Raw genomic sequence first — 27,167 nt, forward strand, 5'->3', positions numbered from 1 at the left:
TCAGAAGTCTTCATGTATTTCTGTTAATATCCTTAAGGTAACTCCCTATAGGAAAAATAAAATAAGATCACTTTAATATAAATTAATTACATAGTGTTGTGCTGTGCAATACTAGGGACCACAGCGACTGCGTTGGGATGTTTTAGCAAAAGGTAGAACATGATGAGAGCGTTTGGAATTTTGGAAGGGAAAAGATTTTTGTTTAGAGTCTATTGTCATATATAGGTTGGTTTTCTGTCTGTGTTGGTTAAAAAGTGTCAGAGATTGGAGTCTGAAACTGCAGTGTGTGAACTGTGTGCAGTGCTGTAAGACTTACCCTTTCTCTGAGTGCCTAAATCTGACAGTTTTCATATTTTGTTCATATTCTATTGTAGGATGTAAATTAGGATAAGATATTTGCATTTTCTGTTTGTTTATTTTAATAAAACGGTGTGCGTATATGTTTGGTTAAATCTTTAATACCGTAACATTTTGAGTTGTGTGTAATTTGAAGCTGCTCTACCCAGCCCTATGTTTATTTGACTATTGCATTGTCTGGCCATGATATGAGAGTCCTGCTGGTGGCAGAGAGAGCAAGTAGGGTGCTGTGTCTAGGAATGCATTATGCACATATGCTATTTTCAGAGAACAGATACCACAGTTGGTAGTATGGCAATAAGTATGCAAGAGGCTCAATACTAAACAATCAGCTCAGTTCTATCAAGGTGCAATCTATCCCCATTAGAAGGCTTTCACTTCAATCTTTTTAAAAGTATTTTATCTTAAAAAGGAAAAATGAATGACAAGTACATCCTTCCACAAATTATTGGACAGTATAAATCAAAGTGCACAACTTTAAAAAATAAAAAAAAGGGGGGGGGGGTCTGATTGAAATGAAGTGAATTTTTACATAAAATCCCTCTTAAAAACAAAATGTTTTTAAAAAATAGACAAAACCCAAGTCAAAGTGAGTTACTTCACTTATTTTGGTGCCATGTTATACACTTGTACTTTACTATTTACAGGATCTGATCCTGCAAACACATAGGCACATGAGTAAAGTTATCAATTTACCTAAGTGGGCTCAGGATCTGGCACTGGATTTTGAATGATTAAATAATTAAAGTAAAAATGTTCCTGGTAGAAGACCAGAAATAAGCTATGTGTGTTGTTATAAAATCTGTATGCGAATATCTTTGACCTTTCTAGCTCTGGTTAAAAATTATTAATTTCTATAGTACCTATCACTATATAATTGATAGTCCTTTTTAACTACTGCTTAGGCTCATAAATACCAACCTGAAAATCTCTAATGAAGGTTAAGAAGAAGAAGATAAAACCAAAGGCCACTGTCCATTCGCAGATTGCACTCACAAAATGATAAGTATAATCCTGATGGAAATGAGAAACAAAACATACTTCCATATAAAACACTAAAACAAAATTAACATGGAATGGTAGACAGAAATGGCAAATCAAACAAAAATAGAAATTCTCATTAATGTACATGTAGGGAAATATCAAATCTGTAAATGGCTGGTCTTGCTTACATTTTTGGAATTGCCCTTTCCTTTAGGTTTGGGTAGAGAAAAACGTTTAGCGTGATGTCCATCTTGGAAAAATGTGGAATGTATGAATAACAGCTGCTTGGGTAAAACGTCCCTTCTACTCTTATTTGTCTATTTGTGGCATATAACTAGTTCTATTTGAAAACTCTGAGGATGTCATCCGCAGCAAAAACAAACTCCTGCATTCAATGCTCAAATGTTTTTATTCTAGGATGTTTATTACTTGGACTAGGGTGCTGAATGCTTCTTGTAAGGTGCTGAGAGCCCACGACACCAGTTGACTTCAGCAGGAGTTGAGGGCTCTCAGAAATTTTCAGGATTAGCTCCTTAAAAAGTACTGTAAGAGTGGAGAAAGGAAAACGTATCCAATATTCTATATATCGCATATATACATAACTTGTACCATTATGAAATAGTGAAAAGCATAACAAAACTAGTGACTTCATATGTAACAAACAACCAATAAAAATAAACACATTTCCTTGACAGTATTAAGTTTATAAATTGTGCAATAAATTATAGGTTTCCAGAACATTTTAAGTTATTGCACCTTGATGAAGAGACGTGAACTTTATATATAATAAAGTCACTCCATTTCCAGTTAGATCAATATCTCTCTATTTATTTAAAAACCAAAATTTAAAAATTAGCAAAGAAAAAAAATTTCTCTTTTCCCTTCCCATTCCCAAACACCTATATTTCAGCAAATATCTGATCCAGACTGAGACTCAGAAGATCTGCCCCGTGCTTTGTTTCCTGAAAGCTAATACAGGTTTAAGCTTTCACAGAGTACTAAATATATAGCCCAGGGATGGCTCAACCGTGGCTCGCGAGCTGCATGCGGCACTTTTACAGTTAAAGTGCAGCTCTCAGAGCCCCCCTTTTGCCCTCCCCCCTCCGCATTCTCCACCTACCAGACTGGGGCGGGGGGAACTCAGGGCTTCTGCCCTGCAGGGAGGGTGGGTCTTTGGGCTTCAGCGTCGCAGGAGACGCCTGCCGAGCTCGGGGCTTCTGCAGGAGCGGGACTGAGGCCCCAAGCCCCGGCAGACATGCCCCGCTGGGCTGAAGCCCCGAGCCCCAGCACGCACATCCTGCAGGGCTGATGCCCCGAGCCGAGCCATGCATGCCTGGCTCTCAAACTTCTGAAGATTATCATATACGGCTCGGAAAGTCAGTAAGTTTGGCCACCCCTGCTAGAGGCTTTGCATACTCTACCATTAAATAATATGTATTGCATAATAAAGTGAATAAACTGTAGGGGGAAAATCCTCAGTAGAAGGATATAAAAATAAGTTCACCTTGTCCATAATCATTCCTATTAAATGTTAAATATGAGGGAGACAGTGGCCCAAATTCAAGGCATTCATTCAAAGCCACAGAAGTCAATAGAGCTAGGCCTCAAGCAAATGCATGACATTTTAGAGATGGCCATCCATATCACATGTACTGTGCCTGCACCCAGAGTGTTTGGAAAAAGAGCTGTGCTAGAAGCTCTCTTGCAATGGGGGCACAAATAGAATGAAAGGGGGGTTTTCTTAAATATGCCAAATGTTTCAATAAAAGGACCCCATCCCATAACACAAACACAGGAGCTAGACATTATTAAAAATATCTAACTTGTGAAGATTCATCTTCTCGGCTGCATTTCCACTGTTTTGTCTAAGCATATTGCCCAGCTTTAGTAACAAGATGCAGGCACTGCATTCTTTTACTTCATTTGTGGAGAAAGTGCTCCCTCCTGTGGTATAGCTTGTCCACAAATCCAACTTTGAGATCCTTCCCAGTCATCACCACAAGTGCTCTAAGATCCTGATCCATTGGCCATTTAAGTTAATGGAAAGACTGCTATTGACTGCAAAAGGCTCTGGATCTGATCCTAAATGCTTAATCAGGGGCAAGGCTTTAATTAGGGATGCTGAAAAAGTACAGTAAAATAAAGACCAGAGCTAAACCATCATCCATAATTCAAACCAAGATATCCTTGAGGGTTGGAGATCAGACTGATTATTTTATTAATTTCATTTTTTGAGGATGTGGTTGCATAAGGAACCACTGAATAATGAAACAAGTCACTTCTAGAGAGGTTTTATCACAAGTTTTCTCACTCAATTTTGCATAATCAGATTGTATGGAACTTTGGGCGCTTACTTAAAATGAAAGTCCAACCCTTTTGAGGTTTCCCCGTCACTGATTTTAAGAAGCCCAGTTGTTAACTGTTTTTTCCCTAAACAGGGAAATGCCAGAGGTTTGACAGCTTGTTTATGGTCATACACTATTTAAATTCCTTGTGCTCTTGTCCTTACATGTGCCTAAAAGTACATAGCATCGCGTACCCAAGCTAATAGGCTGCAGGATTAAATTGGTTACCTACTAAGGGTTTACCTTTTCACCTGGAATCCAGTCAACTTTTGTTATGGAAATTAATGACGCACATGCAATCACTGGGAAAAATAATGTAAAGGAAATCATCAAAATTGCTTAATGAATAATAATGAAAATATTTCTATTTATAATGCATCTCCTGTCCCCATTCTCTAAGACTGAAGACACCAAACAAGAAGTTACACTGCAGTATTAAATCAGAATATTAAAAAGCCAAGCAAACACAGTATATTCCCACAAAGGGTCTTACAGTGATCAACACAAAAGACACTCTGAATAAATAAGATTAGGGGTCTTTGTAAAGGAGGGATGGTGAGATGAGGCATTCTTATGGACAGGAGAAGAAACCAAAAGTAGACCCTGGCTGTGTGGCTAAGATGTGTAATCATTTGTGTGAACACTGCTTGTCATTTACGGTCCAATCCAAAGCCCACTGAAGTCAATAGAATGATTCTCATTGACTTCAGTGGGCTTTGGTGCAGGCCCCTATCTGTGGTGTGACACTGTGGTTAGCCTCTAAGAAGGTAGTTCAACAAGTCTCCCAGCCACAGAATGACCACCGAGGCCATCTAGTTCAGTATAAAGGGGAAATTGTGGGTGCCAAAGTGAAGGGGTAGAGTAGGATCCTCATGACCAAGCTTTGATCAACTTTTGGTTTCTAGGGCTATATGTGGCAGGAGGGAACCTAGTCAGATGATGAGGATGGAGATAGCACTGTAATGAAAAAAAAATCCCCCCAAACATTTTCTAGCCTGATGTTTAATGGTTTCACTCTGGTTCATCTGTCACTGGATTTATTATATGCTTAGTTAATAATACCAAGGAGCAACTGAGAGATCAACTCAATGAGTAATAAAAACAACGAGGAGTCCTTGTGGCACCTTAGAGACTAACAAATTTATTTGGGTATAAGCTTTCGTGGGCTAAAACCCACTTCATCAGATGCATGGAGTGAAAAATACAGTAAGCAGTATATATTATATATCCACCTTAATTGAATTGGCCTCGTTAGCACTGACCCCTCCACTTGGTAAAGCAACTCCCATCTTTTTTTGTCCTGTAATATATATACTGCTTACTGTATTTTTCACTCCATGCATCTGATGAAGTGGGTTTTAGCCCACGAAAGCTTATGCCCAAATAAATTTGTTAGTCTCTAAGATGCCACAAGGACTCCTCGTTGTTTTTGCTGATACAGACTAACACGGCTACCACTCTGAAACCTGTCAATGAGTAGTAGTCCTGTTCACTACAGTTTACTCATCTGAACCAGAAGGATTAAAACAGTGATCAACAGAGGTGATTTCTCTTCAAGAGGCTTGGTTGCTGTGACTCATATTTAGCAGCTCATAGTAAGTTTATACAAGAACACTGTCCTGTCAATTAGGTTGAATGCACCAATAGAGCAGTTGGCGCACAAGTGATCATAACTTTTCTTTATGTAAAATTTAATTTGTTTTATCTGTATAAAATATACATTTTATATACAAGAAAAACATTCTTTTTTCTACAGGAACTTCACAGCAGAGTTCCTTTTCTCACTAATACTGCAGCTGTCACAAGCCCAGCAGAATCACAAGACAGTCAGCAATTATACAGATTATGAAATAAGTGAATATTATTTGTCATCTTTGGTCTGTTTTTAGTTTCCACGTGACATGGCCAGGCAGCATAATAAAATAAACTTCAGTTTTCCCAGAGCAGGATTTCTTACCAGATTTACAAACTAGTATTTCTGACCTCTTCACATACACAAAGCTATTACAAATATTTAAAATATAAAACAATTGAAAGAAACAGGTTGAAGCGAGAAGACAAGTACATAAATATACTTGGTATTATCCAGCATAGTGATGTGGGTCAGTCATGAGTTGCATTTTGAACATTCACCACCATGAGTGAGAAAAGCTGCAAATTTAAGAAGTATACTTGACAACAACCAGCATAGTCCCGTGTTATGCTAACAATTTTCACCACTGTGAGCTGGAGAAGCTGTGAATGTGAGCACCTTAGGTCATAGTCTGCCTTCTGAAACATTTGTATAACTTCAATTGCTGCATGCTATTGCTACTCCTGGGGAAATTCTGCGCCACTGTGCAATGCAGAATTTTGCAGAAATTAATGTTGTGCGCACAGAATTTCCTTTCCCCCATAGAAATTGGCTGCAATGCTGTTGGCTGCTCCTGGGGGCTGCTGAACCCAGCAGAGCCCAGTTAGCACATAGAAGACACTGCCAGGGGCTGGGGGAGGGAGCTAGATGGTTCCCAGCAGCTGCAGTTCCCCTCATGCCTTGAGGGAAGGAGACAGTGGTGTGCAGGAAACTCCACACACGCCTGTGACCCAGCATCAGGCTGTTTCTCTCTCTGGGCTCTGAGGGTCGGGGGGAGGGTAGGAGGATGGATGTGTGGGCTGGGGCAGGCCCATGGCTGGGCTTTGGTGGGGAGGGGTGTGAGTATCAGGGCAAGGGGGGGGCATGGCTGGGCTCTGGGGGATATCTGGGCTGGGGGGGCTCCCGCAGCTGGGCTCTGGGGTGGAGGGGTTGTGCGTGTCTAGTCCCCCCAGCTAGGCTCTGGGAGAGGGAGGGGGAAGAGAAACAGGAACTGGGTTGTCATAGGGGGTTCTTTAACTCTCTACTCCTGGGGGAATTTTTTGTGTGTGTCTGTACTGTTACAGACATACTTGCTGACAGGTATTTTGAAATACATTACCAAACTAATTGAAACTGGTGTGATTAGTGTTATTTTGACAAATAAAATTTGCAGAATTTTAAAGTATTGTGCACAGAATTTTCAATTTTTTGGCACAAAATTCCTCCAGGAGTAAATTATTGCACATACTCTGATGGCAAGGTGGTCTGCCCCTTTAAGGGCCAGGAGGCCTGAGGCTAGCCAATCCTGTTCAATCACACCCCTGTATGCTAATTAATTATATCCTAGCCAGAGGGGGCAGGACTGATTGTTTCAGGCTGTCACCTGCCCCCATGTGGGCCTCATAAAGGGCAGAGAACTGTTTGGAGAAAGGGAACCGGAGGGAGTAAGTTAGGTTACTGTGGCTGGTTCTGAAGAAAGGTCTAAGCAGAAGCTGACAACTCCAGGGAAGCAGCCTGGGACTAAGACCCTGAGAAAGCAAGGGAGGGCCAGGACAGTAGCAGAGGGAGGTTGCCTGCTGACTTCTTGGAGTCAGAGAGTTGGACAAGGAAGGCAGAGCTCTGTGGAAGGACTCTAGCTAAAAAGAGCTGGGAGTCCTTTATGTTGGGACTTCAAGTTGAGGATTGTTTTGTTAATAAATGCAGACTCCAAGCAGTGGAGTTAGTGGGCAGAAAGACTGTGTGGATTATTTTTGGGAACTCAATGAGAGGAAATTGAGGCAGAAAGTGCCTACGTAATGGGAACTTATGCATTTCAGTACAGTAACTCCTCACTTAAAGTCGTCCCGCTTAACATTGTTTCGTTGTTACGTTGCTGATCAATTAGGGAACATACTCATTTAAAGTTGTGCAATGCTCCACTCTTATGTTGTTTGGCTGCCTGCTTTCTTCACAGCTGGTAGCCTCCCGCCCGCCGGCAGAGCCTGCGGATCAGCGCCTTCCCTCTCCGCCCCCCGCCTCCGGCAATCAGCTGGCTTGCGGCGTTTTGGAGACAGGAGGGGTGGGGAGGACCGAGGACTCAGCGCCCAGACTCCCCTTCCCTCCCCTGCCTCCCGAACGCCGCAAGCCAGCTGATTGCCCCGGGCAGGAGGTGGGGGGGAGGGAGAGGGAGCCTGCGCCAAGTCCTCGCTCCTCCCCTCTGCCTCCTAAACGCCGCAAGCCAGCTGATTGCCCCGGGCAGGAGGGACTGGGGAGGAGCGAGGACTCGGCGCGCCTCCCCCATCCCTCCCTTGCCTCCTGCCGGCGGCAATCAGCTGGCTTGCGGCGTTTTGGAGGCAGGAGGGAGGGGGGAGGAGCGAGGATGCAGCGTGTGAAGTAGAGGGGGAGGAGGTGGGGGAAAAAAAGAGGCAGGGTCAAGGGTGGGGTGGAGTGGCCGGGCTGAGGGTTGAGCCCCCCCGCCCCCGGTGCTTGCAGAGTAGGGGAAGCTGCCCTGGAACCTAACCCCCCCTCCCCCATTTACATTAATTTTTATGGGGAAATTGAATTTGCTTAACATTGTTTCACTTAAAGTCGCATTTTTCAGGAACATAACTACAACGTTAAGTGAGGAGTTACTGTATTTAGTTCCTCTAGCTAACACTCCGAAGATGGCTAGATCTTTTATACAGGAGGAGACAATACAGGCTAGAACAGGGGTGGGCAAACTTTTTGGCCCGAGGGCCACATCTGGGTGGGAAAATTGCATGCAGGGCTGGGGCAGGGGGTTGGGGTGTGGGAGGGAGTGCGGGGTGTGGGAAGGGGCTCAGGGCAAAGGGTTGGGGCAGAGGAGGGGTGCCGGGTGTATGAGGGGGCTCAGGGCAGGGGGTTGGGGTGCAGGGTTGCGGCAGGGGGCTCAGGGCAGGGAGTTGGGGTGCAGGAGGTGTTTGGGCTCCGGCCCGGCGCCGCTTACCTGGAGTGGCTCCGGGGTGGCAGCAGTGTGCACCAGTGCCTGCCTGTCCTGGCTGCCTGCCTGCCCTGGCCCCGCGCCATGCCCAGCCCCACGTCCCTGCGGCCGCTGTGGGGGGCGGTGCCTGGAGGCATGGGCAGCACATGGAGCTCTCTCCCCACCCCCACCCCTCCACCAGGGGCCGCAGGGACATGATGCCGGCCACTTCTGGGAGCGGCGCGGGGCCCGTGGCGCCACAGGGGTGGCAATCCCGCGGGCCAGATCCAAAGACCTGAGGGATGGCTGCTTGTCTCTTCAGTCAGAGGGCCAAATGTAGGTAGGCTCCCACCTGCCCTCTTTATTACTTACAGGGTAGTTTGACCTGTATGTAGTGTGTTGGTGGCTGGTTATTATAGGGTTAACTCTTGTACATGAGTGCTGGACTGTGTGTTGTATTTACATTCACTAGCTGTCTCTTAGAATAGATTCCCCTTTGCTTTCTTCCCCACTCCCCAACCAAAAAAAAAAATAAATAGTAGGAAACAAGGGCATAAGACTTAAATACACTACTGACAACTGAGGTGTAGCTTCTAGAAAGATCTGGTAACGGCCATTCATGCTTCTTACAATGCCAACTTGCTAAACATGGTGCTCCATCTGCAATATATGCAGTAGCCTGGTATTTATCCTACTTTATAAGTGATTTAATGTCAGAGGAAGAACATTTGTGTGTAAAGATACAACAATGTGATACACAAAAAGGATACTGGGAATGACAGCTATGCACGACACTATAGAGATGGCCATCCTTATATAACATGTACAGTGACTGTTCCATTGTGGACATGACTTGAAAGAGATGACAGACTGAAGTGCAATGTAAACAACACCAGAGCCAAAAGCCACAAGAGCTCCTCCATCATGGACGCTGGGAACAGATAACTCCTGGAAAGAGAATCAGCAGAGTGATTATCTGTTATTATTTGTATTACAGTAGTGCCTAGAAACCAATTGTAAAAATTGGGCCTACAGATCTGTCCTAATTGCGAGCTCAGCTGTGGGAGGTGAGGGAAAGGTTAAGGAATTTGTCAATAACCAATAACAACAGTTGTTGAAGGGAAAAGGAGCAAAAGCGAGACAGACTGAATTTGTATGAACAAAAAGGTTGACTGATATAACTCAAGGACTGTGTTAAAATGTTAACTAGTAAACAAGAGGAATAGAGGACCAGAAATCAATTAACCAAAACTGGTGTGTTGGAAATTAGGCCTAATTGGTAGAGAAAAAATGAGGAGACTAGCTATTCCACCCATCACTCCCTTTTTGGGTCCTTAAAGAGACTTTGGGGAGGGAAATTTGGGTACTGAGGTGAGCTTCACCATCTTGGCTGCTGCCCCACCAGTTCCTGGGACATTGGGCCTTCATCATCCTGAGAGATGTCTGACCTGAACCAGGCCAGAGAAAAGGACTCAGACAACACTACCATCTCCACCAGTTCCAGCTAAATCCTAAATACCACCTGTACAATTTAGTGATTGTGAAAGATGCCACCAGCTTGCTGAGTGCTTTTCCCACAAAAGAGGTACCACGCAGATGATGCAAGATTGCCTATGCTATTTGCCAACATGCCTTCATTTTATATTTGCGGGACTGGTTTCAGGAGTGATAAGTTCATATTCTCTATACCTAGCCAGTCCTTGGCTTTTCTGCTGCAACTGCCAATGAAATGTTTTGGGGGTGTTTTCCCTCACTGCTGGTAAGAGACTAGAACTGCCAGGTCACTTCAAATACCCCACTATCAGATGGTCAGTCCGAGAGTGTGCAATATAAAAGCTGGGGGGAGGGTGGTGTGCAGCAGTCCAAACCAGTGACTTTGATGTGAAAATCTCCATATCCCTCTGTCAACCCCCTGAGCTCCTTCCCCTTTCCATGTCATCAGCCATCTTTATTTATGTTGTGATATCCAGCTTATTGAAGATTCTCTCACTCTGAAATATATCTGGAAGTGAAACCTACAGTAAAATAAAGTATATGGACAGTCAAAAGAACTTCTTGGATTCTCTAAATGTATAAACTACATATGTTAAACTATGCCAGATCTATATCACCTCTGTGCCAGAGAAATCCTCTCATAGCTAGTTAAACCAGCAAATATTTGTAATAAAAACTAATAAGCTGGTTTCTGCCACCAGAGCAGTGCAAAGCAGCATTAATAGAACACGTCTTCCTTGCTTTTGTTATATCTTCTTTCCCTTCCTGGCATGAAGCCACCTTTCTCCCCTTTTTCTTTCCTATGATGGTGTAATTTTACCCTGTTGTTGTCTTCAACATCTGCTCCCCCCCGCCGCCCGCTTCTCTTTTGCTTCACTCCTTCTCCACCCCCTCGTTGTGTTTTATTCTGTTCAGATTTTTATACTATGTCCATTACTGTGCTATCTAAATGGCTCCTCCTCTCTATTTTCCTTCCCCCCCCCCCCCCCCCGTGCTATCTATATATGAAAACAGGGTCTCATAATTGAAAGTGTTAGGCAAGCTTAACTACAGGTGTTGCTACCAGCACCACTGTTCTCTTCTTTTCTAACTTATTTCTTGGACCGTCTCTGCCTCTCACCCTAGCCTCCATACATGCCAAAAAAGGGCTCAGAAAATTTACCAGATACCTAATAGCTAGGGGACTAAGCCTACTGGCCAAAGATATGGGGGAACCTCCTTTGTCCAGGGGCAATGGCTAAGAGGCACAATCAGACCCATAGATATAAGATTTTTGCTTTACCTAACTCATGCTGTCAGGAGTTTCTCCTTTAATGGTCAGTCGCTCCTTAACACCATCCCACCAACTGTATTTCACTTCTGTATTTTAAAATACTATATGATTAAAAACAGAGAATAAACACCTGATTCACCTCTGTTCACCTTCACAGAAGTTCTTTTGCTTTTAGGAAACATTGCTAGCTATCTTCCGCCCACACTTTCCAGCTGTTTTGCTGAGCATTCAGGAGCAATACCATTACAATTATACTCTCCATCCTGCCTTCCCCAGTACCAAAATGACAAAAAAACTTTCCTTACAACTAATTTTGCTGATTAAAAATTAACAACAGAGCTCACAAGATTTGGGTAGATAAAAGCAAATTATAAAATTCACAGCATGTGTGAAATTGAAATGTTTTCACAAGCTCAGAGGTGAATTGAAAAAATACTATTTCTTTGGTTATCTTTTTCACAGTGCAAATATTTGTAATAAAAACTAATATAAAGTGAGCACTGTGCACTTTGTATTGTGTGTTGTAACTGAAATCAGTATATTTGAAAATGTAGGAAAACATCCAAAAATATTTATAATATATTTAAATTGGTATTCCATTATTGTTTAACAGTGCAAGTGAAACTGCAATTAATCATGACTAATTTTTTTAATCTCGTGATTTTTTTAATCGTTTGACAGCCCTCATTAAGAGATGAGTCGGTAAAACAGGCATGATCAAATGAAAATCAAAATTTGTGATGTGACTGGGCTCCCTCTCTGAGTTTTATGTCAAAGTTGTTTTCCTGATTCTACTAAACTATTTTTCATTCCTGCTTCATCTTTTCCTGGTTGGAGTTGGTTTTGGTTTCTGGGGGAAGATGTTTTTATTATGCATCACCACCAGATGGTCCAACCAGTGCAACAGGGATTTGTTTGCTACTGATAGAACAAATCAATAATAGCAGGCATTATTTTTAAGATGCAAAGCATGATTTATATGATTTAATTTCTACAGTGTGTAAACCTTTCGTTACAAAATATTGCCTGAAAGTAATATTAACAGAGCTGGACACTGCACTGGAGACCTTTTAGCCTGAAACATCCAATGTTTACTACTTGCATAACTGTATTCCTCAGTTTTTGAAACCATCCATGGATTTGCTAACTCACAGGCCTTATCTCTCTTCTCTCCTCAGCTCTTTCTGGTTGACTATTACTGTTCTTCTCTGTTCCTTCCCTATACACAATTGTACATTGTTAGATTACTATACAAGCACAATACTGTGTACAAAACAAAATGTGCCTATATTGTGGCCTAACAATGTATGACTGAGCTTGTTATCAGAAAGTCACATAACAAACATGGCAGAATAAAAAGATGGGACTATAGCCTCTCCATTCTAACAAAAAATATGTTTCTGTCTTCGTGTCTCATTAAAATGGTTTCCTCCGCTCCAAATGAGAAATCTTCTACCCTTAGTATATAAAAACCTACAGTATATGTGATCACATTAAGTCACGTGAGGAAACTGGCAAACAATTAATTATTAATGCATTCTATACTTAGTAAATGGCTTGAAACAGATTAATTCTACTAAGAATGAACTTTACTATACAAGGATAATCATAATAATAAATGAAAGTTCAAATATCCAGATTTCAGAGGTAAATAAAGCTGGTAACAAACTGTGCAAAATGCTGTAAATTATTTAAACATACTGTTTGGCTCTGGCTTTTGGCAAATTATTGATAAAGTACAGCAGGCTACATGACATATCAAGGAAGATTAAAGAAATATTTCATAACATCCCACAGTTTTTTCCCCTCAAGGGACATAATCAACTGATTTTATACTAGGTTTGCAGAAGCCCTAACACAGGAACTTTGCAATGATTGCAAAAGACTTGGTTTGGATGGCCTTTTGCACCTCTCGCAGGAGTTTATATTGTTGTGTAGAATGCCTTTCTCAAGCTAGAAAAGAATTTGGGAAAATGGTGGAATTTAGATGTTTTTTACATTAGTTACTTTCTGAAGAGTTCCCATGCAATTCTGTGTATTCCTTTCCTTGTCCAGCACAGAGAAGGAAAGTGAGGCAATAATGAAACTTTGCTTGCTGTCTCATTTTCATCTAGTTAAGAAATAACTTTCAGAGAGGTAACATGGTCTTGTGATTAAGATATTGGCGTGGGTCCCAGAAGATCAGGGTTCAATTCCCAGCACTCCAACAGATTTCCTGTGTGACCTTCAATAAAACCACTTAATATCTCTTTTCTCTTGTCTGCAAAATGGGGATGATACTTCCTTTGCCTGTCTTGTCTCTTCAGACTGTAAGCTGTTTGAGGCAGGGACCTGTATCTTATTATGTATTTGTACAGCATGAAGCACGATGGGGCCCTGACTGGTTTGTATTGCAGTACAAATAGTAAAATAAGGAATGTCAGAATCAGTGAGAACTCGTCTTATGCTTTCTGAGAAGATCCCAAAACCTTATTAAGAAACTTTTAAGAAAGAACAAAAGAGTTGGAGAGAGAAAGTTAAAATAAAAAATAGACGATAAAAGAGATAATGGGCAGAGATCAAAATTTTTCTTTCTGATCTCTGGTCAAGGACCAGGGCTAGGAGAAGTTTATTACTGTGTTTTTCAAATAAAATATTTCTAGACCTTCTGTATTGCAAGATTTCAAACCTCACATTCATGCCATTCTGCTTACTATCTTACTCTTTTCTCTTCATTGCAGTATTTGGAGCTCTTGATTTTGCACTGATATTGCCAACTCTGCTCCTGTAACACTTCTTGTGTCTGGTCTAGTGGTTCTTGCTCTCTGCTCTGTCTCCACAGCATGTATTGAGAGAAAGAGGAGGAGGGGACCACCAGGAGCAGAGCTGGTATCTTAGGAGCATGAAGAGTGCTACCAGCAAGTGGGCAGTGGCAAAGGGAGGGGCTATTTCTGGTTCAAGACGCCTCAAAAATATTTGTAGTTAAAATGTTTGAGGAGTAATGGTATTGAGAGAGGTGAAGCAGGACAATACAGAAAGCAAGCATGGGATGCATATTAGGAGGTAAGGGATATTAGAACCTCACAGTGTCCATTGGGCCCAGAAGTTCTCTTAGTAGAACAGCCAGTCTCCCTCCCTGCTAATCAGCACTCCTAAAATAGGTACAGACTTTGCCCTCACCTCTGCAATGTCCCCACTGTCTACCAGCCTGGAGAGCATAATAAATCCTTAGTTTGCAGCCCAAATTGGAGTCTGCTGCATCCTGCATGGTATCAGTTGACAGATAAGAAGCTGACTAGCTGCACATCAAGATCAAAATATACTTTTACTTGGTCTCTAAATGGGTGGTGTGTGTTCTGTTGCTCTATGAGAACACTAATTACCCAATGTGGTCAAGTATCTTTAAGATCAGGAAGTGGGCTGTTTTCTTTTTAAAAGAAAGAGAAGTGGACAAAGACATGGGATTAGTAAATTATCCTAGTTATTTGCTTATAATTTTACAGTATAAACTGTAATGGCTTGCAACATAAAAACAAAATATTTCCACTCAAGTGTTCTTAGAACAAGACTTACTTTCTCAGGGAGTGGGAAGATGCAAGTTGCACATACACACAAACTTCAGCCTAGCTCACAACCCACTACTTCTTACAGTTACAAAATTTCTGTGCTCTGGGGCACATCTACCTTCACATATCCTTCTAAACCACATGGCCTTCTATGGTCTTATGCGCCCTGACTCAGCAAAGCATGTAAACACATGCTTAAGTCCATCCTCATTCAAAAAAGGAAGGTACTATCACTTGTGCCTAACTTTAAGCATATAAGCAGTCCCAGCTTTTGCTGGTATATGCTGAATCTCCAATAGGAGGGGTTTGCCAATAAAGCTAGGGTAGACAAGACCTAATTTGTTTTGCCCTCCACTCCAAACCTGAAAGGCTTAACAGATCACTTGTTCCACTAGAGTGATAACTTGCAGACTGGTCCTATTAACCTCTCTTTATCTGTCAATAAGGCTATCCTATACTAGAGAAGGTTTTGCCAGTATATCTATACCAGCAAACCTGCCTGCTGTAACTTATATCAGCAAAGGAGTGCTGATATAAGAATAATAGAATAAGCTAAACAGGTAAAAGCACTTTTATGCCAGTCTAACTATGTCTACACTAGAGCTTTTGCTGGAATAGAAATGTCACCAAAAATCACACCCTTAATCGATACTGCTACACAGGCAAAAGTTTCTAGTGTAGACCTGGCCTTAAGAGAGTTAGGAGCCAAATATTTCCTTTGGAAGACTAGTGGAACAGATGGAAGTAAAAAAGGACATTGTTTCTCATGTTGTTAATTTACCAATCCATAAATACAGCATTAACCATTTAGATCTATAATTTTTTATGGTTAAAACTTTTAAAATTAGATTTGTGATTAAAATTGGACCATACCTGAAAATTTGCAACAATGCCCATTCCAATACAGCCCAGCAATCCAATACATAATGCAATTAAGTTACATGAAGGACTCATAAAATTTGATGATTCATTTTGCTTCTCTATTATTAAATATCTGATGTACATTGTAGCTGCACCTAAAAACAGAAAAAAAAACCACCCAAAACGTTTATTTTCATTTACCATGCAATTATGTTATACTTTTTCATTTTCTTTGGTGAAATTACATATACATTTACAAAATTAACTTAAAACCACTATCCACTGAATTATATCTTCTCTAATTCTACTGTGATGGGAGTGGGAATGGGGACTAAAAAGTAGTAAGTTCTACATGTATTATTTTCAGATGACATTTTGAAGGGGTCTCCTCAATACTATTTTCCCCAGTTGCCCCCATAAATTACTTTGGGACAATTTAGGAAACAGGGTCATTTCAGTCCCATTACAATTTGGATTTTAGAGAGCAGAGAATGTTGACAACCATGTAGCCCACATCAGGATAGGTTACGACAGGGAGACGAGCACTAAGTTGGAAGATGGACAGTTTATTAGACTTTAGTCTGCCCTGATAGAGCTCTATATTCCATAACTACATCTGTTAATGACCAGCATATAGTTTCTTTGTTGGATGTAAGTAATAGGAAAAAAAGTGCATTCAACTATGTTATCTGAAATTGTTCTCAACTCTTGGGGCCCAATTCTGACTAGCCCTTGCCATAAGAACCCTCCAAACTAGTGTATACGGATATTTTTTGCCAAAATATCACTCAGTCTTTAGGCTCTGATACTCAATCTATAGGCCCTAATACTCAATTAATTCCTATCAAGGACCTATTTACATATGAAAATTGACTACATCAGCGAATTGCATTATAACAGGATGGGGTCAATATGTTGTAAATCAGGCCCTGTAAAGAACAACATTATAACACAGTTCATAACTCAGATCCTGTCTACATAGGGAAGAACAAATCATACAGCGTTATACACAATTTCCCCAACACAGTAAACTTGCCTATGCAGATAGGTCCTTAGAGGAGATATAACTGGAGAAGGAGGTTGTGTATAGAGACCATTTTGGGGTTGGGGAGCACATATGCATAAATATGCAGGCCTAGATTCCCCACTCCAACAGATGAGAGGAGAGTGCACAGTCAGTTGCAGTTCTTTGATTCAGGACCGCCTGGCCCCGCTGCAAGATTCCTGATGGACAGGGTGGATTGATTTAAATCAAAGCAATTTAAATCACTGATTTTGATCATGATTTTAATCAGCAAGCAGGAAACCTGGATTCAAATAATCAATTTTAATTGTGTTTTGCATTTGTAGTTTTTAGTTAATTTCCTAAGACAGACTGATTCAAATTGGTGGTAACCATTGAAACATGTCGATTTACAACTAAATATAGCCTTTATACTAAATCGGTTCTTCTTTTTGCCCACCAGGAGGATACATTATATCTACACATATTTATTTAAGTAATTACACAGCTTAACTTACATTTATTCAGATTCTTATTTTTTACATTTATTATGTTAGAAAATAGTGAATGGTGCATTTCTTACTTACTAGATGACTAATTTTTACTTGTGATTTGTGTCAATCTATTTGAATGGATATTCAAATTCAATTAAAAGTACACAAAACCAGCATTTTTAAAATGTGCTGGTTCCCGGCCAATGGGAGCTGTGGAGCCCCTTGGCTGACCCTATGCATAGGAGCCGGAGGGGGGACATGCCGCTGTTTCCGGGAGCTGCGCGGAGCCCCCAGCTGGAGTGCCAGAGTGGGGCAAGCCCCAGCCTGGAGCACCAGAACAAGGCAAGCCCTCGCTGAAGTGCCAGAGCAGGGTAAGCCCCAAACCCTGCTCCCTGGCAGGAGCTTGAGGGCCGGATTAAAACGTCTGAAGAGCTGGATGTGGCGCCCGGGCCGTAGTTTGCCCACCCCTGCTTTATACTCACTGACCCCTAAGTCGCACTCTGCAGTTCCCTCTATAGTGTTCTGGAGTAGGCTCCCTGCAGTATTTTGTGGGGACTGGAATAGGGGCAACCTGCTTCTGTTACTCATCCTACTTCTAGATCCAGGTTCTCTGATATTCAGACAGAATTTGGCCCTAGATATGTTCAGACCAAATACCCCATACATACCTAAAAATGCTGAAATATTAATCATAAACCCAAAGATGCCACTTTCTGGAGGTTTTGTTCCTGTGTCACTAAAACAAGAAGAACAAGCTTGTAAGACTGAAGTCCTAAATTATACTACAATTCCCTAAAATAAATGTAATTTGTATGAGGTTTTATTTTAAGAAGACAGACATTTAAACAAGGAAATATAATGTCCTCTGTTGCTTGTCTAAGGCTTTACTGGTCGAATTGAATGTTTATTTTTGGGTGAAAAAACTGTTATCTTACCATAGAATACAGTCTCTGGGCTATATCCCTCCCTCAATCCAACACTCATACAGAGCTGTGATGATCTGGAGTTACACAACAGGTATCTATGAACGGCAACTAGTTAGAAGAACATTGGTGAACTTTACGGGGGATGGCACTGTCAATGCCATTTTATATGTCAACTGCCAGCTAAGCTAGTACTGTAGTTAAGACAATGTCAATCGACAGTATGCAGGCTTGTGGGAACATATGATTCTGTGTTGGACTGTTGGATCCTACGGATAGTTCTGCTATCAAAGGACAGAATTGTACTCTGATTCACACCCCAGCCCTCAATTCCAGTATCCTGCTCTCTCTACATGTGTGGATCTGCCTTTAACTGATAAAAGGACGGAGCAGCTACATTAAAATGCTAGAGCTGCAGGGCCCCAATTCTCCTTTCATTTACATAATATAAATCAGGACTAACTCCATTGAAATCAATGATATTATATGAATGTAAAACTGCTGTATAGTGAAAGGAGAATCAAGACTACAGTGCACTGTTAACGTTCAAACCTGCAAGTGGTTCAAAACATAAGCTCTGCAATTTTCCCTCCTTAGCTTGCTATTATGTTTAGTAAAACAATTTTATTAGAGGCACTTTAGTAAGGTAGTCTCTGCTATATCCACACAAGTCTTCTCTTCAGGAATACATGGATGCTGGAACTAGGGATGCTGCCACATCCCGTGGCTTGAAGTGGTTTTCACCATATAGATGGTTCACAGTTTGGTTCAATGGCTCTCAGCACCCTCACTATAAAAATCGTTGTTATTTAATGGCCAAAATGTCAAGGTTCTTGCTAAAATTCCAGGAATAAATAAATGTAGGTCTTACAGTATACACATAATTATAGTATACTAAACAATATACACTGTAATGATCCTTGCTGGTACTGCACATTGAACAAGCAGTTCACTTTAGTGATGTGTACCCACTGCTCTCCTTCTACCTTGCTTACTGGTTATCTTCTTGAAAGGAGCCACCAATTCACCTACTCAGTAATTTTGGGAAGCCTTCATTCTTGTAACCACTGATGTGACAAACAATTCCTTATTTTAACATGACAGAAAGAAAAGGGGTCAAACACCCAGAAAACTAATATAGAATATTTAATTGTACTTAGATTCCTTCTATTCTGCCACTTCCATTTATTTACAACCAAATTTTCAAAAATAGCCACTGACTTGGCTGCTTCAAGGTTTTTGACTGCCCAGCTTGGTTCAATTTTCATAAGTACTGAGCATCTGTAGCTCCCATTGACTTCAACTGAAACTGTGGGTGCTCAACACCACTCCCTCAAATCAGGTATCCAAAAAAAACAAGGCGCCCCAAGTCAGTGGCCGTTTTTAAAAAAAGTTTGGCCATCTTGTTTACTTCAAGTAGGAAGACTGGAAACAGACCTTCAAAATTAAATCGGAGAATGACAATCTCCCTCTGCCCCCAAAAGGTTGATGTGCATAGTCTGTCTATCACTTCCGTGCAAATTAGGCTAGCTGGTTAAGAATGTCAAGAATCTAGATGGATACATTGAAGATAGTGATGTGAGTACTTTTCTTTGTGAAGTTGTTGAAACTAATACTGAAAACATCCAAACTGACTCCCAGCACATATGGATAAAAATTCTAATAGGGTTCAGAAAGCAATAGCTTGGGACACTTCAGCATTTAATCAATGTCTTAGAGTTTCTACAGCCTCTCAGGACAACGTTAAGATTTTCTATTCATCTTATCTTCTAGTTATTATGGTTGTTAAAGACTTGCTACAGCACATACTTTTTAATAATCACACATTCCTTACCTGACAGCGAACCTGGTAAAAACAAAAAAGTTGCCTTAATTTCCCATTTAATGGCGTAGGTGTATTTGAATGCCATCCTTAATCTTTGTTTTAATTATCAGGGCCTTTTTAACCTTGCATTTTTTATATTTTCCTCATGAGCCTGGAGCAGTTATAAAAAACGGCAGAAGAATTACTTCCAAAGTAAGCCACTTGAGACAATTCTGAAGTACTTCTGCAAATTAGAAACTGCTCTATGCAACCCAAGTACTGAACCATGGTTACTTCAAAGCCTTTGAAGAGCTTCAGGTGAGAAGGGAATGGAATCTGCACACGTGAAGTATGCAGTCATTTGAAATTCTGGGAACACTTCACATTTTAAGAGCAGTCCAAATAATTTTAAATTGTACTGAGCTCCATAAATTATTGAATTAAAGCTGTCAAACTAAATTGTATAGTCAAAAATAACAGGAGTACTTGTGGCACCTTAGAGACTAACAAATTTATTAGAGCATAAGCTTTCGTGGGCTACAACCCACTTCTTCGGATGCATATAGAGTGAAACATGTTTCACTCTATATGCATCCGAAGAAGTGGGTTGTAGCCCACGAAAGCTTATGCTCTAATAAATTTGTTAGTCTCTAAGGTGCCACAAGTACTCCTGTTATTTTTGAGGATACAGACTAACACGGCTGCTACTCTGTAAATTGTATAGAGTTCTACAGTTTCAAGGAAACTCAGTGCTGTGTATATTCAAATATGTACAGTATTTTAAAATTATTGTTTTTTCAGACCACAAATATCATAGGCACATCTACAATGTCACCATAAGGTACAGTGCTGGATTTTCAGGGACAAAATCATTGTAATTCTATACTTTTCACTATAAAGAATAAACTAACATGAAATGAAAACTTAAAATGCATAACTGATGTTTTCAGTATCACTACTGTAGATATTTTACATAAATGATTTGCTTTGCCTGTAGTTGAGAAAGATTTAAAATGAAATTACATTCATCATATAGAAATTTTTAAATGGAAAAAACATATAGCGCATATGAAACAAAATCTGCTATTAATTTAATTTACAATAATGTACAGGTAAGAGTAACCCACTGTGGATAACATGAGGGAATTAGCGAGAAGTGATAATATTAATGTTTAAGATTGCCACTCAGAACTCTGCTGAATCAAATATTATTTTGAAGTGTATGGAGGGGAAAGAGAATGAATATTTAAGATCCAAAATATTTACACTCACTGTCAGAAAATACCTTATATGCCTATTATACAGTCAAATTCTTCTGCTTCAAAATGAAATCCCAACATTTATCATCACAAGGAACTATGTCATTCATTGATCAAAAAAGTACCATCTTGCAGAAAATATCCTTAGGAATCTGACATTGAGTATTCAAACCACCAAGTTAAAAATGAGCCAGAAAATTCAACCCACTACATCCTACTAGGTGACTTCAAGCTTTTTGTAAAGATCAGTTTAGATTCTGAGCACCATAAAGGAAAGGACTCACCATCCATACTACATCCACTCCCCATTTTAGGTTCTGTATATGATAGACCGTGAAGTTTCCTACCAAGAACTGTGTTTAAGCAGTTTGCTAGAAAGATATTAATATAGATGTCCTGGCCAGTGTAGACAAGTCCTATGTCTTAGCATGATATCTGTTACATCATAAAGAAATACAACTGAAATAGCTATGAGTGGACATATATTGGGTATTTATAAAATAAAAATTATTATAACTGAAAACTTGAACTCAAACGTGATAATATCCTGCTCCTTTGTCTAACTGAAACTCTTTCTAGAGAACTAGTTCATTTTTTAATATTCAGTAAATGAGCCAAGACTGCATATTGCACAATTGAAGTATCTTGCAACATTCTTCCCCTTTCACTTTAATCATGCTAACTTATGGCTGAATCCCATGATTCAGCTATCTCTTAAACTAAAGGAATGAACCAAGTACTAAACAGTATAAAAATGTGTTACAGCTACTAGGCAAAAATCACCATATCATCCTGAAGAGCACAGAATGCTGAATCAGCCTTCTATCAAAATCAGTTGAGTTCAGAACTATTAAAAAATTGTATGCCAAATTTTGCTGCATATCCTGTTCCACCAATGCAATTCTATGCTGCTCTGAAATGATAGGGCATATTTTCGTCTCTTCATCCACTCATTCAGAAACTATGGCTGTACAAATGCTAGCAGACCTGGGGCCAAATTTGTCTAATGGTGTATGTGACAAAGGTCTTAGAGATGACCTGCAAAGGATTTCAAATAAATTAAGCTTGTGTCCTTCCCCCCACCCCCACTTCTTACTGATGAATAAAGAGGGTCTGAAGTGTTTTTAATTTAATTTATTTTCCTGCTTATTTATTTATTTAAAATCTTAGACATATCAAGATTATAAAGTCTGGTCTTCCCTAGTTTTATTGGAAGATCTCCTAGGAGACGGAAGGATATTTAATGTGAGACCTTAACACCTTTATTGAAGGGTAAAGGTGTTGAATCTATAACCTAGGCCTAATCTCCATACAGTTCTTGTACTGATATAACTGTGTCAGTTAGGAGTGTGATTTCTTTTTTAAACCAAAAGGTATACCAGCATAATGCCTATCGTGGATACAGTAACACCAGTTTAAAGGTGCTTTAAGTTTAAATTGGTATATCTTATTTCCCTTCCTATGGTAGGGGAGAGCTATACTAGAATAAACACATTTACATAAGTAATACTGTGTCCAAACTAGGGGGATTGTACGCTTTAGCTATACTGGTATAGTTTACTCCTGGGGGAATTCTGCACCACTGCGCAATGCAGAATTTTGCAGAAACTAACGTGCGCACAAAATTTCCTTTCCCTCACAGAAATGGGCTGCAGTGCTGCTGGCCGCCACTAGGGGCAACTGGACTTGGCAGAGCCCAGCTTGCACATAGAAGACCTTGCCGGGGGAGGGAGAGGGAGCTAGAGCAGTGGTGGGCAACCTGCGGGCCGCACATGGCTCGTCAGGGTAATCCGCTGGCGGGCCGCCAGACCATTTGCTTACATTTGCACTGCCACCCGCAGCTCCCAGTGGCCGCAGTTTTGCCTACCACTGAGCTAGAGAATTCCTGGCAGCTGCAGTTCCCAGCATGCCTTGAGGGAAGGAGAGGGTGGCGCGCAGGAAACTCCATGCAAGACTGGGACCGAGCATCAGGCTGTTTCTCCCTCTGGATCCCTGGGCTCTGGTGGGGAAGAGGGTGTGGATGTCTGCCCCCCAGCTTGGGGCTAGGGGAGGGGGCAGAGAAACAGGAACTGGGTTGTATAGGAGTTTCTTTAACTCTCTACTGGTGGAATTTGTGTGTGTGTCTGTATTGTTACAGACATACTTGCTGACAGGTATTTTGAAATAAATTACCAAATTAATTGAAACCTTCATGATTATGTAGTGTTATTTTGACAACTAAAATTTGCAGAATTTTTAACTTTTTGGCACAGAATTTTTAATTTTTTGGTGCAGAATGGCCCCGGGAGTATATAGTTACAGCAGTACAATTTTTGTGTTTACAAGGCCAAAGGCGTCCTGTAATCAGAATGTCAGTCACTGAAGTTAAATAGGTGTAAATAAAAACACAATGTTGTTTTAAATGGAATAAATCTCTCTTCCCCTTTTAATTAGTATTATGTATTATTTGAATTGCAGTAGCCTCTAGAGCAGGGGTTGGCAACCTCTGGCACGCGGCTCGCCAGGGTAAGCACCCTGGTGGGCCGGGCCAGTTTATTTACCTGCCGCGTCCGCAAGTTTGGCCGATCGCGGCTCCCACTGACCGCAGTTCGCCGCTCCAGGCCAATGGGGGCTGCGGGAAGCGGCGCGGGCTGAGGGATGTGCTGGCCGTGGCTTCCCGCCGCTCCCATTGGCCTGGAGCGGCGAGCCGCAGCCAGTGGGAGCCGCGATCGGCCGAACCTGTGGATGCGGCAGGTAAACAAACCAGCCCGCCAGGGTGCTTACCCTGGCGAGCCGTGTGCCAGAGGTTGCCGACCCCTGCTTTAGAGGCTCTGATCAGGGCCCCAATTGTGCTATAAAAGGTACATACATACGTGTAATTTAAAATGCCTGAGTCTCTGTCCCAAAGAGCTTACACTCTTACAGCCTAATCCTACAAACATTTAAGCACAGAAGCAATTAAAGATAAGCATATAAATATTTACAGGAGTAGGGCCCATATGTTAAGACAATGAATGGAGAAAAACAGATGAACCAGGGAGGAGTGTGGAAAGAACAAGGTAAACAGTTACATGATAGTGTTTGGTATAAGAAGCAACAGTCACTTAGGCCTGGTCTACACTTAAAAGTTTTACTGATATAACTATTTTAGTTAGTGGTGTGGTGTTTCTTTTACCCAAACAGTTATGCTTGTAAAAGCCCTAGTGTGAACATACATCACTACCTCGATATAACGCGACCTGATATAACACGAATTCGGATATAACACGGTAAAGTAGTGCTCCGGCGGGGGGGGGGGGGGGGGGCTGGGCTGCGCACTCCAGTGGATCAAAGCAAGTTCAATGTAACGCAGTAAGATTTTTTGGCTCCCAAGGACAGAGTTATATCGAGGTAGAGGTGTAGTGATATTTGTAAAAAGGTGATTTATACCAGGATAATTATTCCTCTTCCCATATGGTAATAGCCATATCATTGTAAAGCACCTTTATACCAACGTAAGTGTGTCCACACCTCGGTGTTGTACCAATTTAACAATACAGGTATAGGTAAAGCGATACAACTTTTTCATGAACATAAGCCAATGGGACCTGATCTGAAGACCACTGAAATCCAAGTCCATAAGACTCTCTCTATTGACTTCAGTGGGATTTGGATGAGGGGCAAGATTTTTAAAGGTATACAGAAACTCCTCACTTAAAGTCATCTCAGTTAACATTGTTTCGTTATTAGGTTGCTGATCTATTAGCGAACATACTTGTTTAAAGTCGTGCAATGTTCTGTTATAAGGTTGTTTGGCTCACCCCGCTCTGCCCACCTGCCTGGCGTTCCAGCTGGGGAGTGGGGTCAGGGTTTACTCCATTCTGCCCACCTGGCATTCCAGCCGGGGAGCAGGCAAGCCCCCGACCCCGCTTCCCGGCAAGAGCGCCAAGCGGACGGAACGGGGTAAGCCCCCAGTCCCCGACCCCGCTCCCCAGCAGGAACACCAGGCGGGAGGAGCGGGGTAAGCCCTGGTGCCCCAACCCTGCTCCCTGGCAGGAACGCCAGGCGGGAGGAGCGGGGCAAGCCCCCGCACCCTGACCCCGCTATGCCCCTGCCTCAACCAAGCTTCACATTCATAATTGGTGAGCACACTACTACATTGTTTGTTTAAAATTATTAAAAACTTATATTGTAAATGTATATAATGTCTTTTGTCTGTCGAAAAAAATGTCCCTGGAACCTAACCTCCCCCCGCATTTACATTTATTCTTATGGGGAAATTGGATTCGCTTAACATCATTTCGCTGGAAGTAGCATTTTTCAGGAACATAACTACCACATTAAGCGAGGAGTTGCTGTATAGGCAACTAAAGATGCAGATAGGTGTGCAGTGGCATTTTCAAAAATACCTAGGCACCTTAGGTGCCTTGGAAAATCCTGCTAGGTGCCTATCTGCATCTGCACCTAAATACCTTTGAAGTTCCGGCCCAAGGCCCTAAATGACTCAACTTTTTTGTGTCTTTTGATGTCATAATTTATACCAGCTTTCCAGTTTTCACCATGGCCCCAAAATGGCAAACACTTACACATGTAAGTAATTTTATGTGTGTACAGTAGTCTCATGAAACTACTCATGTCCATAAAGGTATGTAAGTATTTGCAGGATTGGGGCCATAGTCTTCCAGCCTGAACAGGATTTGAAATATATATGTATATAAAGCAGGGGAGGGGAAAAAATGTACAACCTCTCCTGCCCCACATTGGCTTTTAGGTCCTATTTACACACTATAGAGGAAAAAAGGGAACAAATCCATTTCTCCCCTTTGCCAGTCACTTTTAACCTTCTAGGAACTAAATCAAGATAATTATTCTACTAAATATTCAGATATTAAATATTAATAAAGTCAAAACTAGGAGTAATTTGTATTTTACTTAACTGTACTTGAATAATGAAAGTAGAAAATAAAATAGAATATTTTAAGGCATTTCACACACGCCCTCCCATCCCTTTCTGATGTAATGACTTTTATCCCCCATCTAGTTTAATTGTGAGAAAGAGAGAAACAAACATTTCCATAAAAATTGCTTCAGTCTTGGTTCAGTAACCCAACACATAAACAAAGATGACATTTAAAAGACATCCACTAAAAGACCCAGCAATGAAAATATCAGATTCTGGGCTTTCTAAGCAGAATATAAACACTGCAGGACCCCAGCTCTTAAATGAGGTCAGACTCTCTCTAGATCCTTGAACCACGTTGTGCTCTTTGGGCCCAAATTGTGCTATCATGGCACAGGCAAAACTCCCAATACCCGAGAGACTTTTACCAGGATAAGTAGGGCACTGCAGGGGCTTGGCTCTAGGGGAGGCTTGTTTAACCCCTGTACTCTGCAGGCATGCAGAAGCGGGACTCGCGAGAAGCATGAATGGCATAAGGAGAGCGGTCCTGCCTCCCCGGCATCCAACGGGCTCTACTGTGCTATGGAGAACAGCCAGGTGGGGCCCTACTGCAACACGTGTTTCCTTCCTCCCGCTGGGGGCAAGCAGCCAAGCCGGGCCCGGAGACCAGCCTCTGCTCTAGGACGAGACCAACTTCCCTGCCTCACTCTCCTCGGCAGGGGAGCAGGATCCTTCTCCTTTTCGTTGAGATGCCAGCGCAGTGTCCTTCCCTGCCCTCACCCCGCCAGTTTCTAAAACCTCAGCCCCTCGCCCCGCTGCACCCTCCACCCTTCCCCAGCCGCCTGGGCGGCAACCGCCAGGGATCCCCGCATGCAGCCCTCAGGCCCCCGCCCCCACCTTTCTCCAGCCCCCAGCTCCCCTGGCAGCCTCCAATATTGCGTCCCAGCTCCCTCCCCTGTCCCAGCCCCCATTTCCGCTGCCCCTCGCCCGAGGGCTGCTGCCTCGGAGCCCTTCGGCTCTGCAACCTGGGGGCAAGCCCCGGCCTCTGCCCCTCCCCTCGAGCGAGAAGGGCGGGGGGCTCCCACCTGATGTAGGGGACGAGCGGCTCCACGTGCCCCCCTAGCACGGCGATCACATAGGAGATGATGAAGGCGGCCGAGGACCAGCAGACGAGCAGCGCGGGGATGAAGGCCACCCCCGGCATGAAGCACAGCAT

The 27,167-nt window shown here is 41.9% G+C and overlaps 1 protein-coding gene across 1 annotated transcript; it reads right to left on the reverse strand.

Annotated features, from left to right (window-relative positions):
• Positions 1-27,167, reverse strand: DRAM1 (DNA damage regulated autophagy modulator 1). Its single transcript, XM_065423333.1, has 7 exons — positions 27,037-27,167; positions 17,776-17,843; positions 15,623-15,765; positions 9,208-9,385; positions 3,930-3,988; positions 1,279-1,371; positions 1-45 (listed from the first exon to the last, which is right to left on the reverse strand). The coding sequence occupies exons 1-7, from the start codon at positions 27,165-27,167 to the stop codon at positions 1-3; spliced, it is 717 nt and encodes a 238-aa protein (XP_065279405.1).

Source organism: Emys orbicularis, chromosome 1 (genome assembly GCF_028017835.1).
Source record: "Emys orbicularis isolate rEmyOrb1 chromosome 1, rEmyOrb1.hap1, whole genome shotgun sequence".
Lineage (NCBI taxonomy): Eukaryota > Metazoa > Chordata > Testudines > Emydidae > Emys > Emys orbicularis.